We start from the raw sequence: 20521 nt of genomic DNA, 5'->3' as shown, positions 1-20521 counted from the left end.
AGATCATCTTGATAAGGGAAAATCTGAATTTCTCACATCCTGCAAAAACCACTAACAGGAGCAAGGCATTTGGTGAACACCCTTGGGGCAGTAGGGATTCCAAAGGGTAAAGCAGGGAACTGAAAATGCAAGAAGAGACAGAAAAACGTAAACATTTCTTGATGAAAGGAAGTCTGTGATTGTGAAGTTATGCATCCCTGAGATATGGAAATACCAGAAAGGCCTGGGGAAAGAGAAGGAAAACGCTGTATGCAGAGATAACCTCTGAAAGGAAGAAATCTTGTGAAAGGTGTTTAGCCTGAAAAGATCCAGAATTGGCCTCCAACTGCATTCCTTTCTTGGGACCAGAAACATTCTAGAGTAAAATCCCTTCCCTACCTGGGCAGGGGGTATGGGTTGAGAACAGTGCCCTGAGCAAAATGAAAATGAAGAACCCTCTGAGAAATGAGAGAATTGTTCTGAAGGAGGGTGAGGAATGCTGGAAAAGGGAGGATGGAACTTCCAAACCATGAAATATCTCCGATGGACAATGGACAGAACCCAAGAGTCTGAAGTGATCTGTAGCTAATTTGGGAGAGACAGGGACAGATGGAGAGTAAAGGGAACCTGGTTGCAGGAGGAAAAACTGTCAAATAGAACTAGGCTGGTCATAGAAAGCATGTTTCTGGGAGGCAGGAAACGGAGTAGACTTAGCTGGAGGTATACATCCAGAACCCTTCTAGCCCTTAGGAGGGAAAGATTGCCTACTAACAAAAAGACTTTGAGGAATAATTCTTATGAAATTTGGGAACAGGAGAACAAAAAGTACATTTCAAGGCCTGCAAAACTTTACCCTTGCCCTGAAGAGACTTGAAAAGTTCAGCTGAAGATTCAAAAAGATTTTCATTATCCACAGGAGCATTCAAAAGTTTGGCCTTAATGTCATAAGGCACAGCCTGAAGACAAAGCCAAGAATAATGCCTCATAACTGAACCAAAGGCGGCACCCCTGAAGAGGCATAAGCTGCATTTGACTGAGTGGCAGGCAACTTGAGAGATACAACCCAGCAAGGAAAGGGCCGTAGCCTTTACGTCACGAGTCAGTATAGTCAGAAACCACCTTAGAAACCTGTGAAAAAAGAGGTCCAAAACATACCTGGTAATATGAGAGTCTGGTAGACGATGGCCTGAAAAAATAAAGCAGCATAGTGTAAACTTTTTTGCCCAGCCCTTCCACACTCCAGCTTGTCCTTATCAGAAGACAGCAGCTTGCTAGACAACAATAGGTTGGATGGTTTGTCAGAGGAGATGGATCCTACCAGGAATTTATAAAGAAATTTGCACTCCTCAGGCACTTTATAGAATCTATCTGTCTTCTTAGGTGGAGGAAGCAGAGAGTCAGGGGTTAAGGATGCTGCTGAAAAAGTATCTAGAAGGGCAGCCAGAACAGGGGGAACAGCAGATGGCCAAGACGACTCCATCTGTAGGAGCTCATAATATCTTTTCTGAGTCTCAGAGACTTGAGAACAATCCCACTTAAAATAATCCATCATACGAGCAATGGTATCACCAAAGGAGAGTTCCCCCAGGAGGGAATCCGGACTTATGGAGTACTCTTCCTCTGAAACATAGTCCCAAGAGGGAAGGGATTTGGGAAGAGTAAGCCAAAGATTCTTCCAGAGTCCAGGTCCTCATTCAAGGAATCTAATTCCCAAGGTCTCAAGTGGAGTGGAAGGCCAGGGAGAAGCAGGCACAGAGATTCTTTGTTCATTGCTTTGATAGCCTTGAAGCCTCCTCAAACACCTAGGCAAGAGGGATACTGGGAATGGAAGATCCTTACAAGAAATCTGCCTAACACAAATCACACTTTCCTCTCCTAAATGACCACTAACAGCATTAGCTCATACAGATCCGAGAAAAATCAATGAGGGGTCCCCACCAGGGCACTGATCTGAACCAGGGAAGGCACACGATACCAAAAGACCATAAGTAGGAAAGACAGACTGGTGCGAGAACTGCAGCTGGACTGGTGGCAAGATGGTCTGAGGTTTTCATGATCACGTGTCAGCTTATGTACCCTTACATTTGTGGGCTTAGGTCACATATTGGATACATAGCTCTATGGAAGGTTTTTGGCTTTGGTACCCCAGACAAGATATCCAGGTTATCTGGTGAGATAACTCAACAGTTTGGAATTCTACAGCAGTGATCCAAGGAAGGGCATACCCTAACCTTGTGGAAAATTAGGTATTGCAACTTGGATCCCCTTCTTGTAGAAGTCAGAATAATGTGCAACAGTTTTCAAAGTTAGGAACATCAAGTCAGCCTGATAAACTGGTTGAAAAGGAAAGCATTAGCTTTTCAAGCAGAAAGTTAAAATCCCAAGGAGCAGCCACCTGTTTTCTCTTCAAATACATAAAACCCCTTTCACTAAAAGACAGGTAATAAGGTCCAACAAGCAGAAAAGGATTAAACAGGAATCTTAGCAAGATTAAGCATCTTAAGAGATTAAGACCAGAGGATGACAGCACTCACAAACATTTAAAAAACAAAAGCAACCATGGCTTAAAGGGGTTCTGGGGTCTTTGTACAACAACCAGCTAAAAAATCTTTCCCACTTATACATGTACAACTTTTTATTAGCCTCCTTTATCCAGAGGACATGCAACAGACACTAAAGTGTCTAAAGGGTATTAAAACTCATATCACCCAGGCAGTAACATTGTCTTCAGGCTGGGGTACTTAAGGACTCCACAAAGATAGTGGTGGTGACGCCCTTTTGGCCCAGGCAACAGTGGAGTCCTTCTGGATGTCTTAAAGAACCCTAGACATCAATGCAAAGGGTGAAAAAGCACTGAGGAATATTCTTGTCCATGGGAATGAGAAGGCATCCGTCTTCCAGGCTTGTTTGCAAGGAATCTTGGAGTAGAACTTCTGCAACTTTCCATTTGAAAGAAGGCAAGTGGATCCATTTCAGGTGTTCCCCACAGCTAGATCAGTTCCTAGGAGACCGCTCTCTGGGTACAGTATCTATTTGTGAGGATCTATCTTGGTTCTGCTCAGCTTGTCTCTATAATCTTTTACTTTGAAGGAATGTATGAAGCCTGTAAAGTCAAACTGAGCAGAGTTGTTACCTCCAAGACTACCATGGCAAGATCTGGCAGCCCACCATTTGCTTATGTACTTCATCACTGTGGTGTTGCCTGTGTTCAGTGGTAGAGATGCTGGAGACCACAGATGATGGCAGTAATGATTTAAAGGTCTTAAATAATCTGACATTTATGTGCTTTTGTTTGTCATGCTTGCCATGCTGAGCTTGCACTTTCACCACCTTTATTACAGTCCCCCCGAGTAAAGTCTAAGGTGTCTGTTGTGACCAGTAGCATAGCTAGGGTGGAGCACAGGGGGCAACTGCCCCAGGCACAAAGTGTTAGAGGCATGATCTTCCATCCAAATCCAATCCTGATCACTGTTAAGTACGTACCTGTGTTTATAAGCTTGATATTTCATTTCCGGTCAAGCCTGAGTGCTGTAGCACTCCAAGTGGTCTTAACTATACCGAAAAACTATTCTGTGAGAGTGGATGAGAAAAACCCCAGACTAAAGTGTCTGACACATTTCAGAGTCTAAACAATTGTTGGGGGGGGGGGGTCTGCAAAATAATAGGGATCATCCAAATATGAAAAATGTCTACTCTTTGCAGTCTTAAGTAAGCAATTACTGAGAAAGAGATGTCATGCATTTTGACCTTTGGGACCTTGCTTTTATAAAAATCGATGAAGAGATCCAGAACTGGTCTCAAAGCTCCTCTTCTTTGGCACTAGAAAGATCCTCAAAAATATTTGCCCATCTGATCGGCAGGTACTAATTCTGGGACACCCACCCTGAGACATGTGATCCAAAAACTAGAGTAAACAGGAACAACTGGTTCACATGCCGAGGAGGATGCCCATGAAAAGGAAGGAAGACTCCCACTGTCTTCTATACCCCTGTTGGATGACTCAAACCTATTTGCTTGAAATAATCGGATGCCACTGGGGAATATGCAGATCTAGACTGAAGTACAGACTGCTCCCAGTGGGAGGGGGAGCCTGTAAAGGCAAGAAGTCAGAATGACAGACTATCCTTGGTTCTGGGAGACTTCTACTTTTCTTTTAAAATCGTGCACACCTTACTGCTTACCTTCATACATAAACCCTAAATCCTACGTTAAAATCCCTTGAATGGCCATTTTAAGCCTAGTTAATAATTCAAAGTCAGAATCAGACCCTGTACCTTGTATCTATGAGGTGAAGACGTTAACCATTATGCCAAACCCACCCCAATTTATATGTTCATGGGCATGTACTAGGCTAACTGCCATTGTGGGCCATATTAAGCATAGCCAATTTCCCTTTCACAGGTGAGAATCAAACCTTGTGTCTCTGAAGCGAACACCTTAACCATTATGCTAAACAGGTTTTTTTTTTTTTTTTTTTTGAAAAATAGGGTCCTGCATTACCTTGAATCAATTTCCCTTCTCATCAAAATTTTGTAGCGCCTCAGCAGCAGACAGGCCAACATCTTTGGAGAGTTTGAAAAGTAAAACCAAGTAATCTTTTATAGACTGACCCAATAGCAGCAGCTCTGTGTACAGCATTCGCAGAATCCTAACAGCACATTAAAGCGTAATGGGGACAACTAAACATGGACAGGATGCCCATCACTTATTGGCAGTACAAATGCAATCAAACTCTCAGAAAATGTGCATCACTTATATATTGTGCAAAAGCAATTACACTCATCCAAAGGCTAAGTGCCACCAACTCATCTTTTGCATCTGTGGGATGTCGGATTAAAAGACCACTTGGGGAAAACCATGCAGACACAGGAAGGACAACAGACTGCACAAAAAAGAACCCAAACCAGAGAACAGTCATTGTACAGCAGCAACATTAACCAGTACACTGTTAAGAACAGCTAATACAAATTACCACTTTTCTACGAAATACTGCTTAATTGGCAACGTTTTTAAAGGTAAGCAGAAAGATACGATGGGATGAAAAAAATTTAAAAGGTAAAACAAATCTTTTGACAGTCCAACTTACACTAGATCATGAAATTAAATGAAGTGGTTTGTTTTCTTCTGCCAAAGTGTTTCGATACAAGTTATGGTTTTTCGCAGTTTCACCTTGGGCTTGCACTGCAAGCCAAGATATGAGTTACCAGTTAACCCCTCATGAAACTGCTCTGTGAGACTTAGTACAGATGCAGTATACAACTGCTAACAATTAAATATCCCCAAAACAAATGGATTAATGAAAGAAGCAGCCATTTCTGCCTACCAACCATTAAACCACCTCTAACTGAACGTGTGCTCATTTGTTACAGGGGTAGGGGCAAATGCATGTCACACAACCACATAATGCGATCAACTGGTCCAACTCCTCATGTTGACAAGCACCTCTGAAGGATCCCTATTCCCCATCAGAGATTCTACCACACAGTCCATGCCCACAAGCACACTTTATCCATCCACTCAGAGAGGGCCAAAGCAGGCTTAGGTCTACTCACTCTTCTCCAGCATCTAAAAAATTGAGTCTCTAGTCTAAAACCTGGGTTATACAGAAATCTTCATCCACTTTGCCCAAAGGAGCTGCATTAGTTTCAACAAGCCTACACAAATCACAATGTCTATTAAGAAAGCTACAGTCTGATACAATGCTTGACTGAGACACACACACAAACTGCTTTAACCACAGTAACAAAATGGAACATTCGGATGGCCCAGATTACCTGTGGATGCTTACGTACATAACGTTTCTCTGGTAAAATGCATATACACATACGAATAAAATTATAGAAATAATGCATTCTCAAAAGTGATAAGTTCATAGACATTTTATGAATTCCATGAAACATACCTTATACAGAAATCCACTGATGTCTCCAAGAAATGCAACTGTGTGATTTCCTTCAGTAGTTGTTATCACAGCAGATAGCTGAGTTGGCAGACAGAGTGCAGGAGAGGCCGAAACTGCTTCTTTGGTAGCTATAGGGCTAGGAGTATGCTCATCACCACAAGGAAATTTCACTGTTGAATCCTAAAACAGGAAGGAGCACTCAATATGACAACTAAGAAACAAATGTGAAGCATTCATTTTTTTGACAGGAAAATATCAATAAGCACTTTTAACTTTGCCAGATTTTCCATACATTCACCACCTGAAAAAACCCTCACCATTTATTTATCCCGCAGTACTCCTCCATTAATAAACTGCCCATTATCAACAACTAACTGAAGTTCTGCATAGTCTGGCAAGCTTCCTCAAAATACCCACAATCATAAAACTCTGTGAGAACAGTGGAACCAACTCCCTGTATGCTAAGCTCTTAAAAATTAGCTATAAGAGAACAAAGCCACCCAGCTTAGCATAGCTGCTGAAATGGTGTCAATAGCAGCTCTTGTCTTGAAGTGAGGAGAAAGCACAAAAGCTCTGGTGGAATGATCAACTTGTAATGGGAAAGCTTTAGGTGAATAAGCTCAGTGCTATGGTAATTGTTTTGGTTAGCAATCTGATAGCTGGGTTTTGAGACTGAAGTCCTTTCTGATAAGGTGGAATTGAGACTGGAAGCTGAGGCAGTTTTCTTCCCAAGAAGGTCCTTTCAGTTAATCATCATTGTTAGATTTATTGAACAAAGAGGAAGTAATTTTGTTCAGACCTATTTGAATAATTCGGAAAAAACAGCAAGGGATCTGCATTTTGAAAGATTTTTCTGTCCTAGGGAGGTAGCAAAAAGATTTTAGAGTCTGTAAGGAAACTCTGTCCTATGGAACACCTAGTAAGGAATTTAGGGGAAAGGAAAGGAGAAGTTCTGAAATTTCTTCTAGCTGGATGAAGAAAAGCTGCAGGTTCAAAAAGGAAAGAATCAATAGTTTAAGAACTCCAGAGCTCAGGAAAGGAGAAGGGGAAATTAGAACATGAGTCTGGAATAGATTTAAGTCCCAAGGATGGAATAGCTTATGCTTAGAAGGTCTGAGGGAAGAGAGAAGGAGGAAAAAGTTGGGTTAGAGTTTGTAAAACACAAGGTAAATTCAGAAATAGAGTTTGGGAAATTAAGGTGGATTCAGAATTGAACCTTCTCAGTAGATGGAGATGAACAAATTGAAAGATTTCAGCAAGAAAATCAAGGACCCATTGATGAAAGCGTGAAAGGAAATCAGATACCAGTTGGTGCCCCCAATGAAAAAGGGGAAGCCACTTAAATATCTCTACTGGAGGAGTTAAAGAAAGGGAGGAAGCTATACGTGAGTCGAAGACTTAGAAAGGAGGTTGAGGAAGCCTCTAACAGAGTGGAAGTGGAGGAACCAAGCAGTGAGGGTTGGAAGTGGAGGAGCCACAGTGACTGACCTCTCTGATGGGAAAAAAGAATGGAAACTAGGTCCAGATTTGAATGGTGGAACCAAAGAAATCGGGTTCAAGAGAGGAACCACACTTCGATGGGCCACTAAGGATATGGAGATCTCAGTGGAAGGCTGAGCGATAGCTTTCTGTATTACTTGCCAAATCTGTGTCCCACTTGGATATCAGTGGAAGGCCTGAAAAAAATGCAGAGAGGAAAAATGAGCTTACTCTTGGTAGCTGGAATAGTGTGAAGTATTCTCTGCAAAGGAATACATTGGGGAGTATAAGATGCTGCTCAAGGCAGCATCTAATTGCGAACCTCTCTCACTACAGATGAGATGAATCTCTCTTGCGAGACTCGGCATAGCTCTGCTCAACTGTCCGCCAAACTTGTGATTCACTTCCTGAAATTCTCCCTAGAAGCATCTTCTGAGAAGCGCTCGCTTCAAAAAACAGTCTGAGTGCTTCTCATTACAGTGGATGTATCACAGGGTATGTCGTTGGTTGATGTACCACACTAACAAATTACACTCTGTCTGGATTGCAATCCGGATTGCAATCGAGAGTCTTGAAGGGCTTCTTGGGCTAAAAGCACTGCTCTCAGCTCTGAACATTTATGTGCAAAGTGCTGTCGCTATCTGCTTATGTGCTCCTGGACAACTGGACTGTGATAGGCTGATAATGCCCCCCCAGACCATCAGGGAGGGTCAGAGAAGAAAAGGATCAAACCGGAGGGGTTGGCTAACATCCACCCTGGGGGGAGCTGTGCACCACATGCCCCCACATTGATCGCTATGTTGATCTTGACCATGTGAGACATTGGAACAAAGTGGACCTGGTATTTTCCTTGGCAGAAACTGAAGGACTGAAGGATCAAGAGAGGTATGCGAGGGCCATGATGGTTGGAGCCATGATTATGGTACATTTTTTGGCTCCTTTGGTAAACAGAACCTTGTTGTTGAATCATAGTGATCTGGGCCATTTTGGAAATGTAGTGTATCCTTTCATTGTTCCAAGAAGAGTAAGACATGTTTTATGTAAATTTCCATGGCGCCTAAATAGGTAACAACACAGAAAGGCGAGACTTTTAACTTGAATTTTACTTGAGATACACAGTTTTTTACAGACGTAAAAGTGTAATGAGGAGGCCATCAGAAGGAGATGCTAGCGATGAGTGCCCAAATATGAGAATATGGAATTTGACAGGAACGAACTTTGTTCAGGTGACCACGAAGCTACCACTGCATTGCATTTGGTAAACACCGGGCAGGTCCAGCACTAAAGGGCAGAAAATGATGACTGGTTGACAGCCTGACCAGGAGGAATCTGGAGTTCTTCTGGATTTTCTGTTAGACCTATGTGATAGTATTAATTTGAAATGACTGGTCAGTTTCCTGAAAGTCAAGAATCTGGGAAGAATGGATTGCAGCGTGACTATCTCGCACTTGTTGAAAAGACCCTTTTGTTCAAGATACTGAGATCCAAATTGTCTCAGTCCCCTGTTTTTCTTGGATCTTGAAGAAGGAACCAAAGTTCCTTTTTGACTCTAGTTGAAAAGCTGTGGAGCTCTTTTTGCAACTTGTTTTTCTTGATTTGGAATTTGAAGCTCCTATAAGCCTTTGATGGGTCTGACTGGACTTCTGGATTTTTTCTTTGATAAGGAAAACTAAGAAAGATGGGGGAATAAATCCACTTCCGGGATGCTGATCTTGTTCCATTTGTCTTGTGTCAAAGGGGCCCTTGTTCTGGAATCACCCCTATTCTTGATGGACTGCACCCATTTGTCTTGTGTCAAGGATAGCCGGAAAGGGAATTAAAGTGACACGCTTCGGACCCTTGTTCGTTCTGTTCTTCTGGGGCTCTGCCTCTAGGGCGACGCCTACCACGTTGCCTCCTCCTCCTTCCCTTTGACCGACGCCGAACCCGCTATGCAAAGTCCTTGAGACATCTTACGGAATTTTCTTTCCCCTTCTGGCCTTTTTCAGGGCCTCTCTTGAAAGGAGAAAATAAGACTCCGGAAAGGGAAGTTCCAAGAAAGACGCCTCAGCGCCTTGAAGCCAGTTTCTTTCTAGCTTCACCAAACAGAAGGGTGCCACGTAAAGGCACCCCCTGTTCCGCTCTTCGCTAAAAGGTTCAGGGTTGCATACTAGTCGCCAGGCGGCGGCCTACGTAAGGAAAGAGTGTTCCTGAGCCTGCCTCGGCTCCCATCGTGCGCAAAAGAGAGGGGCTGATATGGATTTTTTGAAATACCCCATGATATAGCTAGCTGCGTACCATTTTTTCTTGGAAACCTGTAGCTGTGGAAAGTCCTTCAGCATTTCACTCGCTTCTTTGATCAAGTCCCTCTGAAGACGCAGTGAAAGTGGCTTCAATTCCCTTTAACGCATCACAAAGACAATGGAGGAGAACATCCGCTCCCATCACCTAAAGATCTTCCTAGATTCTGTTGGGTGGATGGACACTGAAGGATCAGAATTCCCTGTTTCTTGGAGGCAGCTACTCACCACCCATAGCATTCCTTCCTTTGCTAAAATGCTTGCATGAGGCATTCTGATGGAGCTTTTTGGATGAATTTGGAGGGTCTCCTGGAAGGGGGACACTGAATCAGGAGCCGCCCATGGAGCCATGAGGGGGGATACATGGGGGAACAACAGGGGGACACCCAGGAGAGAAGCCAACGAGACAACAGACGGGGATAGGCAGAGATCCGAGGGCCAAGAGGTTGATTCAGGGCCTCCAGAAGGATGTTTCAGGGATCTCTGGTGAATGTGCCGGAATCGAGACATCTTTCCGAAGGGGCTCTGGAACCCCTCAGAGACCCAGGTGGAAGTGAATGACTCTCAGGACTCTCCAGAGGAGGTGCTCACTGTGATGAAATCCTTCCGAGGGGCTCTTCTGGAGTGGGGTTTCTCACCCCGGAGGAGGATGAAATCATCAAAGGTGAGGGAGGAGGAGATGGCTCTGCGGTCCGGGCTGAGGGAGGAAATGCCTTACCCTGCAGCAGGAGGGGTCCCCGCCTGACTTTGCATGAGGGAGGAGTAGAGCACTCACGGTCCCCAGACCCCAGGCCCCTCAACACCCTCCGCACCGACAGTGATGGCTCCGAGTCCCCGCCTCCGACGAACTCACCCTCCTCGGCACTGACCGTGATGGCCCGAGCACGGTCGTCCGGGCCGACACTCAGCTCCCCAGGGACAAAGAGGGGTCGGACAAGGGGCCGATGGGGAATCGAAAAACTCACGAGACGAGGGAGCGCCCGGTGATTCCACCATGGAAGCAAACGTCTCCGACGACGGCGACACAAGATCCAGCTCCAACTCAAGAGACTCAAAGCAGCGAGAGTCGAAGGACCGCCAGCGGGGCACTCACCGATGCTGGGAGTGAAGCATTGATCTGGCGGGTAGGCTCCGACTGATCGATCGGTTCTCACCACTCTGGGAAGCCTCAGACGACAGCCTCGGCGACCCCACCTGAATGAGAGTTCCCTTCCGCTCAGACAGCAGGCAGATGAGAAGAGACCTTTCTGGAGCCTAGAGAGTAAGGAGATCCTGAGCTTTCTGGTTGTCGCTCCAAGAAGTTGACTTAGGCCGACAGTGGTTGTCGGCCCAAACTCGGCTCCTCGGCCAGCCTCCGAGCCGGACAGACTGACGGGATCGCCGGAGCTTAGCCGAGGGAGCCTTGTGGATTGAGGTCTGACCTCGGCTCGCTTGAGCCGTTTCCGCAAAGACCGTGTAATTTGATCCCTCGTTGCCCAGAAGCCGAAGCCAAGATCTGATAGGCTTTGAGGGCTTCTGCACTAACAGAGGCTTTTTATTTCCTGCAGCTCTCAATAAGTTGTTTTTCTATAGACAGCACAGGAGTCCCTGCAGCAAAAGGCAGACACTGCAACAGACAAGCAAGGTGCCAGAGCAGTTATAGAGACATTGACAGCACGTATTTCACACTTTGACTTGAGACACTTTTTTTTTTTTAGATCTTTGCTAAGAACACAAACACACAAACAAACACAACAAACACACACCTCAACAAAATTACAAAACTTTCAAAAAAATAAAAAAAGTAAAACAATATACAGTAATATAAAACAAAAGTACCACACAAGGAAGGGAAGGCCATGTCCCAAGGAGGGAACTAAAAGCTTAAAAACAACTTCTAAAAATAACGGAAAGGGATAGAGGGGTTCGGATAGAGTTCAATGAACAACAGAAATATACTAATAAAAAAGGGTAAAAAGAGCAAGTTTTTATAGAAAAAACTAAAACTCACCAGGAACCGGTAGAATACCAACAACAACAAGCTAAACGACGATCTGAGGATCTGGAGGTAACTATCGCCAGCATTGTGGGATATATTTGGAGTCGAGCGGAACAACTTCAAGCTTTTTAGAGGAGCCGAATGAGCCGCCGAGGTCAGCTCAAACATCCAGCAAGAATGAAGGCAAGATAGACAACTTAACATCAATGAATATGTTGTCTTTCATCTGATGCACTGAGCTTTCCAACTTCACTGAATCCTTAAGTACTTAAAAAGAAAGGTGCCTGCACATTTTTGGGATGTCGGTACGTGCATCACATCTTTCATGTAAAACAAGGCATTACTGAAGTGACTAGACCACAACAGCTTAAAAATAACCACAAAACCGTAAAACATCATCGTTGTTAACAAGTTTTAAACTAGCTTACTCACATTTCAAATCCGGTTTCATTTTCCTTAAGACAGAAGTCCAACATGTTTTTGACAGAGCTGGCAAATCTTGAAAGCTAAATCACCGATGACAGAAAAGGATGGCACACAGTCCAATCTTTTACATTTACTAGATTAAGCTGCAAGTTATACAAAGTAGTAGCTTATATGGCATTAGACACGACAACTGTCTTGTGTGACTCAAGTCCTATTCAATGCCAATGAGACTATGACTACTTGTTCTTGGATGCTCACAAGCCAGAATCATTCTGTGAATATACCAATGACTGATAATTCTTTGGCTGTAAGGACCCAACAAATAAAAGAAGAGAGGTTAGTGGTAAAGTCGTACGACTGGTTCACAAAAGAAATGTCAGTACTCAAAATGTGGACTGCCGATAAGTCAAAAAAAAAAAAAGACCGAAAACCCAGAGAAGAGCCAATTTTGAAAAAATCGCTCTTCTCTTTAAAACTTCTTTTGAGGGGGCAAGCCCTCCCCTTGCACCCCAACACACACACACACACACACACACACACACACACACACACACACACACACACACACACCTCTATCAAATCCAAACAAACTCTGCCTCGCATAATACCCCATACCCCTCTCTATGAACAATCATGCCCATACTATAATTCACCTTCTCTTCTCAGTTACTAAATGTGGGGACATCCACCCCGACCCTGGCCCAAACCATCCCCAAAAATCTAACAAACCCAAAACACATCCAATTGCACATTATAACAATAATTATTCGTAGCATCTGTAATAAAATTTTCGAATTTCATACCTGGCTAACCACCCACACCTCAAATATTGTCACAGTAAAAGAAACATGGCTAAAGTCACATATTTCAGATACTGAAACCCCCCCCCCCCGCCCCCAGGCTACAACATAATTTGTTCTGATAGGCTCAACAGAATGGGTGGCAATATTAATATATCAAAACTCCCTAAATCTCACTTCTTACCGCAAACCAGTCCCTACCTTTCAAAACTTAGAATTTATCCAAACGACTCTCCAAATAAACAATAAAAACCTAACTATCACAGTAGTCTACATCCCCCAGGCCAGAACATTCCCATTTTAGAGGAATTTATATAATGGATAAACCTAAACATATCCAATGAAACTATAATCCTAGGAGATACAAATATTAATTGGCAAACTTTTTCCTCCAACTCCCCAGCCAACAGCATAAATTTACACAGCTTTACTCAGCTCATCAAAACTCCCACCATGGCCTATCTACAGTATCAGAATCCATCTTCCATTGGACATTACCATAATTACTCAAAATCTGGCACCCTACCCAACATACTACATGATCACCTCCCAGCATACACCCACACGACTCATCCTCATAGTCAATACACACACTCCTATAAAACATCCAGAAACCTCACCCACTTTGACCAAAATAAATTCTCAAGCATTCTAAAAACCAATAAATGGCCCCCACTAAAAATTCTCCCCCCAGACGAGACAGTTAATTACTTTAATAAGCTCTTCTTGGATACTCAACAGCTTAGCCCCATATGTATCAAGTAAACAAAAGTGAATCACGCCCATGGCTAACAAAACTGACCACACAATGCATCCTTCATAGAGACAAGGCATGGAAAACCTGGCAAAAAGATTGAAATTATTTCTTGGTTAGAACACAACAAAACAAAATTAGAGTAAAGAAGCCAGTAGATACAAGATTAAAAAAAAAAAAAAAAACTACTTCGCTAAGCGAACAACCTTACAAAATAATCCAAAGAAATTATGGAAGTCAGTCTCCACCCTTCTCAACCTTGGAACTCTACAGAATCCCTCTCCTGCACCTGTTAAAACCCTAATCAAATTTCCCATGACTTTAATACCAAAAATTAATCAAAGACTCCTCAACAAGCCCAAACCAATACTCCCAGAATACTAAATCTCATACAAAATGACAATGTACCACTCATTCCTGACAAATTCTAATCCTTCCACAACTCGCTCATTTTCTATTCAACAAGTACCCACATCTCTCATATGTAAACTATTAAAAAAAACTCAAACCATGCTCTCTTTCCACAGACAGCCTTCCCCCCAGAATATTTACAACTAGCAGCAAATGCAATTGCATATGCAGTTAGTATTCTTATAAACTGCTCTCTCACAGAAGGATATGTTCCATATCTATGGAAAATATCTACTGCTCCACTACATAAAGGCGGAAACTCTCACAACCTCTCAAACTATTGCCCCATCTCTATACTTTACCCACTATCCAAAATCCTTGAGAAGTGTGTACACACACAATTACAAGTAATTAATTGATAATAATCTTCTGTCTCCCACTCAACATGGCTTCCGCTTACAGCACAGCACTATTACAGCCCTGCTCTCATTCATCGATACTGTCAACAGAGCCTTAGATACAGGTCACACCACTTCAGTAATTTTACTGGATCTAAGGCTTTTGACACAGTATCACATACTAAACTTCTGATCCAATTAACAAAACTTGACTGCGCCCCCAAATCCCTCAACTGGTTTACATCATACCTAAACAACAGACAACAATCTGTAAAGTGGCATAACATCCAGTCTGATTATCTGTCAAACACAGGAGTCCCACAGGGTTTTATGGGAGCATTACTCTTCAACATCTTTATTAAATGACCTCCACAAAGTCTCTCAACTAGGTAAAGTTATCCAATACGTAGACAGTTTGACAATAATTACTACTTCAAACAATTTCTCCGACCTCCTCACAGTTGCTCAGAAAGCTTTTACAGAGATTGAATCATGGCTAAACAATTCACAACTGCTACTAAACGCCAAAAAAAAAAAAACTTCTATTATTCTCTTCAAAACCACCAGATATAGAGTTCATAATTTTCTCTAAAGATGGAACTGCAATAGAAATAGTAAAATCTATCAAAGTACTAGGCATTACAATTGATGACAAACTTACCTTTGAAACGCACATTCTCAATGCAATAAAGAAAACACACTTTAAACTTGGCAAACTTTATCATCATAAACTTTACATGGACAAAAACACCATAACAAAACTGGCAAGTACTGTACGCATCCCTGCACGACTTTATGGTAGTGCCATCTTTACTAACCATCACTCATCCCTCAGTAATTAACTTCAGTCTTGTTACTATAAAATAGCTAAATTCGCCTCAGGAAAGCCTAACCACTCACACCAATCTCTGAACTGAACTGGCTGGATTTCCCAAACTATCTTCGTTATACCCAACTAATTTATGGGTTCATTGGTAGGTACTAGGCTATTGGCCCTAGGGCCTATATAAGCCTAGCCAAACGGTAACCTGGGTTTTGCCACCCAAGAAAATTATTTTCCTGTGCCCCTGTCAAGCAGAGCCATAGAATTGATCCCCGGGGTGAATTTCCTATCTCCCATCCAATCAAGATTTTTCTTGGAGTGCTAATGAGGAACTTTGTTTGATATAGATAGGTATCCAGCATATGGGAAGTCTCTGGGACAGGAATCTAACCCTCCAGCATGTTCTGTTTATTGTGGTGACAAGGTTTAGGTCCCTAGAGCGTGTAGCTCTGAGGGATTGGTATTTCTTAAAGTGGAGCATGTCCAACAGCTCTAGGTTTGACATAGCTTTGTACGTTAGGCAGAGATCGCCTCTGAGTAGGCGATATGCGACAGAGTAAAGTTGGAGTTTTTTTTAGACGGTCTGCGTAGGGCATCTGAGGCCGGTAATCCTCTGTTTCATATTTTTATATTAAATTATTAATTATTTAATTATTTAATTATTAATTACATTATTTTATTACATTATATATTTTATATATATTTTTATAAACCAAATACCTGCCCAGCACTCTCATCAATAGTAAAAAACTTACATTCCTTCACATACCCTAAGATCCTCCAACAAATTGCTAAGTGTAACCAAGTCCAACGAAATAGCTGGACAATGCTTGTTCTCCCATAACATTGCTAAAAAATGGAACTCTTTACCCTCCCATATTACCCAAATAGACTGTATAAAGACATCTAAAGTAGAATTAAAAACTTACTTCCTACCAGTGGCGGCTGGTGACTTCAAATCAAAGGGGGGCTGCAGGAGACAGCTGAATGGGTGGGGTCAATGGGATGGGTGCGGCCAACTAGAAAGGGAAGGAGCTATGCTCAAAACCACAAAAAACTAAATTTAATTAAATACGCTGCTCTGGGTGCCAAACCGTCATTATGAGAGTCCAATCAAGACAAAATGAAGTGTAGAAGAATAAAAATATTTCAGTGCATTGGCTGCATGACAGCTTAATATCTAGATGGAAACAAACAGGTTGTGAGGCATGAAAAAAATAAATTACATTTTAAATACATTACTGGAATGCCAGTCATAATCAAGTACAAGAAAAACAAGCAGCACTCAACTCAAACCATTTCTCCTTGCACTGCAGTTCTAATTATAATTTATATTCAGCTTTATTAAAGTACCAAGTAACACGATGAAACTGAAAGTAGAAATTTCTGTGATGCCCCCACTTATAAAAATGTTTCTTATCCAAAAAAGACCTGCTGCCTGACAACTATCCACTTGTTTCATGGGGAAAACATGATCAAAGTAAAAAATGAAAAGCAAACAAGAAACAAGCTCAAGATACGTTGCTTAAATAATTACTGTGCAGGAAATGGACCACACATGACTGGCATTCTGTTTAGTTTACAGGTAAAGCCTGCAGAGATGACTGGAAGTCTCCAACAAGTGTAATGAGCTTCTTAAAATAATGTAATCCTGTCCTTTATTACAAATACTGTCATATGCATTTCAACACCAAAGGCTTATACATTATCTAGTTAAGTATTCTCTGCATGGCAACAACAAAAAGGCTTTCAATGTTGGCAGTTCTTTAACAGTATGCTTATTAAAGCTTACTTGCATCTTACGATCTCAGACAAGCTTACCTGATGTTCATTAAAGCATTGCTACTTAAACACGGAGCAACAGGCACTTTGAGTAATAAGCATAAATCAACAGTACAAACATATGACAACCAGACCATTCTGCAAAATCAAGGACAGATGAAAAGCCACTGTAGTACTTGTGCCTACCTTGGATGGGGGGATACTCTGCACATTTACACTGCACAACTACTCCTTGCCTTGCTTGGACACATCCAGAGTCACTACATGGGGGAGTGGGGTACAACAAGTGTCACAATTTGAAATGTCTCTGGCTGACTATGATGGCCCTGACACATTTGTCATACCTCTCAACCTCAGAGCAAGAAATCTGGACAAAGCCATACATAGAAGTGGGACAAAGGCCCAAAATATTTTAAATATTGCTCTTATAAAACTTAGAATGATAATAGAATAGGTCTTGCATTAGTATGAATTTTCTGAAGGGTATGAAATCTGAAACTCGAATGTCTGCCATTATTTTCTAACTTCAGTCTTTAATGATTTGTCACTAACTTGCCAAAAAAAAAAAAACAATTTTATGAAAAATGTACCAAAAATGTGATGCAAAAATATAAAATAGCCACACAATACAGCTGGGAACCTGTCAAAGAAGGGACACACTTTAATGTTAGTACTGCTAACTTGAGCAGCTGACAAAATAAAAGAATCTACATGCATTTCTGAAATAAAAGTAATCTATAACTCTGATTATTACAGTTATTTCTTAATTGTAAACCCTCCATGTTATCTTCCAAAATTGCTATTTTGCAGAGGGATTATTAGGGGGAAGACCAACATTTTGAGCCAAAATCGGTGACAGTTGAGAGGTTTGGCTATGCCTAATTTTATAAAGCAATTTATTTGCATGTACCTCTCAACCTGTTAATACAATAAATCTGGACAAGGTCAAATATACTGGGGGAACATATAAACAATACTAAAAATTGCCCTTTTATAAACTAAGACAGTTGATAGAATAACAGGTCTTACTTCAGCATGCATTTTTCTGAAGGTTATGAAGTCTGAAACTCAGCGTGTCATTATTTAGTGACTTAATTCCTAAATGATTTGCCAGAAAACCACAAATTTTATAAGGAACAAACCAAAAACATGAAGCAAACATTTAGTCATTCTTTGAAAATCTGGACAGTTGGGAGGTATAGTTAAGCTGGGGCTGTATGAGTTTGCCACCCTTCCCCCTCACAACATGGTCAAATGGAGCCACCCCCCTGCAACCATTCCAATGATCCATTACTTGGTTATTTCACTCCACTTACCATAAACACTAATGTGCATACTGCTTTACTTCTATGATGATTTGGACTTCACTTGAAAGTTTTATTTTGCATTTTACAGCACAAACACCAAGACATCTGCTAAACAAAGCAATGCAGTCTCGCAATGAAAACAGACTTAGCATTAAGACTTCTCTGCCCTTGAAACTCACATTCATTGAAACAGCATTGAATCCCACATTCAAAGAAAATACATTTTGCCAGTGGCAGATAAAGATTAATTCTGGGCCATTTTCAAATCATAGGCCCCTTGCATATAAAACATACATGTGCTCTTTGATACACCTTCCTGGTTGTACTAAATTATATTCCTTGCAGAATACAGTAGAGTTGTTAGAGGCATTTTAAATTTATTAAACAATGAAACAATGCATGCACCAATAATGACAAAACTGCCCAATTCAGAACATTTTTCCAGTAAACAATGAAACAAAATGCATGCACCCATAATGACAAAACTGCCCAGTTCAGAACATTTCCATCATAAAAGTCTACTCAAACGTCTACAGTCCACCATTATCAGTAAATATGCACAATTCTACAGTCCACCATTATAAGTAAATATGCACAATCTCTGAAGAAGTAAAAGTCATCTAAATAATTCCACATTAAAGAAATCTGTAACTAATGAAGAGGTTGCTGCTAGCAAACACCTTTATATTTCATAGTTTCATCGAAAAATAAAGTGTCTGTTGCCCCTGAGGAATAAATTGCCTATATTGCATTAAAAAAATGATAAGCTAGTAATATTGCAAATGGAAATGGATGGCACACTGATAACAGGCTCATAGTTAGTATCTTCGCCAAGGAAGACATTCTCAGTACGGCAGCATCCATCCCTTGTGGGAGTAGAACCCACAGCCTTCTGCATCAAAAGCAAGTACACAACCTGTTGTGCTATTAATGCATGCAGACTTAGCATAAGCAGCACTAAACTTATCTTCCCCTGCAGTTCTCAGCTCCTTGTAATATCTACTCAATACTCAACTGCATCTCAACTTCACAGGACAAGAAATCTGGAAAAAGCCAAAAATTGATTGGGGGGGGGGGGGGGCAAAAGCCCAAAAAACAGGGACACATTAAACATTGCTTATATAATCTTGGAAAGTTGCTAGAATAAAATGCTGTGTTACCACCATACATTTTACTGCCAAGGTCCCTGTGCAAAACAGTCAGAGCAATATAGAAATCATTAATTTAAAAAAACATAGCATATGCCTTGATCCTACTTAGTACCACCAACATAAGGGTAAATAACCTATATCACACCATTAAAAATGTGTCAATAAAAACATCACCAATGCAGATATTCATGGATGCCACTGCAATTCTTAACATTTCTTGAAATGTTGTGAAATAAACCTCAACATTTATGCAAGAAATAATTAATGCAAATAACAATAAAACTTGAAGTACTCACTGAATACAGCATACACAACCTATTGTGTTTCCAAAGATTGCCAACAACCTACCTGCTCCCATACTTTGTTTAAATATGTTTAAAGCCAAAGACTATTAATGAGGCTAATTAGCATGAAGATTTACAGAAAACCATTGGCACACGTCTGTATGAAGTGCTTGGCAGGCAATGATATTTATCAAAGCAAGTTTACAAGCATCAAAGTTAGCCTGCAATATATACACTGATGATGTGGCATACACCTTCCAGATATGCCCCTCTAGGCAGAAGTGAAATTTAAGACTCCATTAAAAACTGTGTTCTCAGGACACAGTGTTCTTACTGTTGACCTGACTGCTTCCCTGTACAGTAAATGGATGAAATGATGTCTGAGCTGCAACTTGACCAAAAGAGATATTCTGCCCCTGCTGCATGTGTACTCTGCACATGAAGCTAGGATGTGGAGCAATGTAAGAGCCTTCTCTATTAAGGAAATCTGGAAGATGATCGTTGGAGAGCTGAAGAGAAGAATGGGGATTTACTGGTCATTTGTTCAGGTGTGCCGTCATCACAATGACTTATATTGATGGATGCCTGATACCATGACCCTGCACCATTGGATCAACATGGTTCACATAACAACACTGGAGAACTAGGGGTACTAGGTACAACTGCCCCAAATCTAACACCTCAACATTTTGCATGAAAATCTATCTGTCCAAGTATTGCGATAAATGGTTATCATTATTTATAATTATTTCTCTGTTTCTTTGTTTAGTGCAAAATTAATAAAATAAACAAAGTGATAATGTAGACCTTAACTGAGAGATAACTATG

The 20521-nt window shown here is 41.4% G+C and overlaps 2 protein-coding genes across 2 annotated transcripts in view; both read right to left on the bottom strand.

Moving 5' to 3' along the window:
• The window catches only part of PLXNB1 (plexin B1), a 3809096-nt gene that overhangs the window by 2318183 nt on the left and 1470392 nt on the right, over positions 1–20521 (bottom strand). The window lies entirely within an intron of this gene.
• Positions 1–20521, bottom strand: part of LOC122807088 (plexin-B3-like) — a 336306-nt gene that overhangs the window by 199992 nt on the left and 115793 nt on the right. Inside the window, exon 2 of the mRNA XM_044078028.1 lies at positions 5882–6061. Within this exon, the coding sequence (XP_043933963.1) occupies positions 5882–6061 (180 nt within the window). The remainder of the gene's footprint in view (positions 1–5881; positions 6062–20521) is intronic.

This window comes from Protopterus annectens, chromosome 7.part0, assembly GCF_019279795.1.
Source record: "Protopterus annectens isolate FY-2018-M chromosome 7.part0, PAN1.0, whole genome shotgun sequence".
In the NCBI taxonomy this organism is placed as follows: domain Eukaryota; kingdom Metazoa; phylum Chordata; order Ceratodontiformes; family Protopteridae; genus Protopterus; species Protopterus annectens.
Note: the sequence above shows the minus strand (reverse complement) of the source record. Positions and strands in the feature narration are given on the sequence as shown.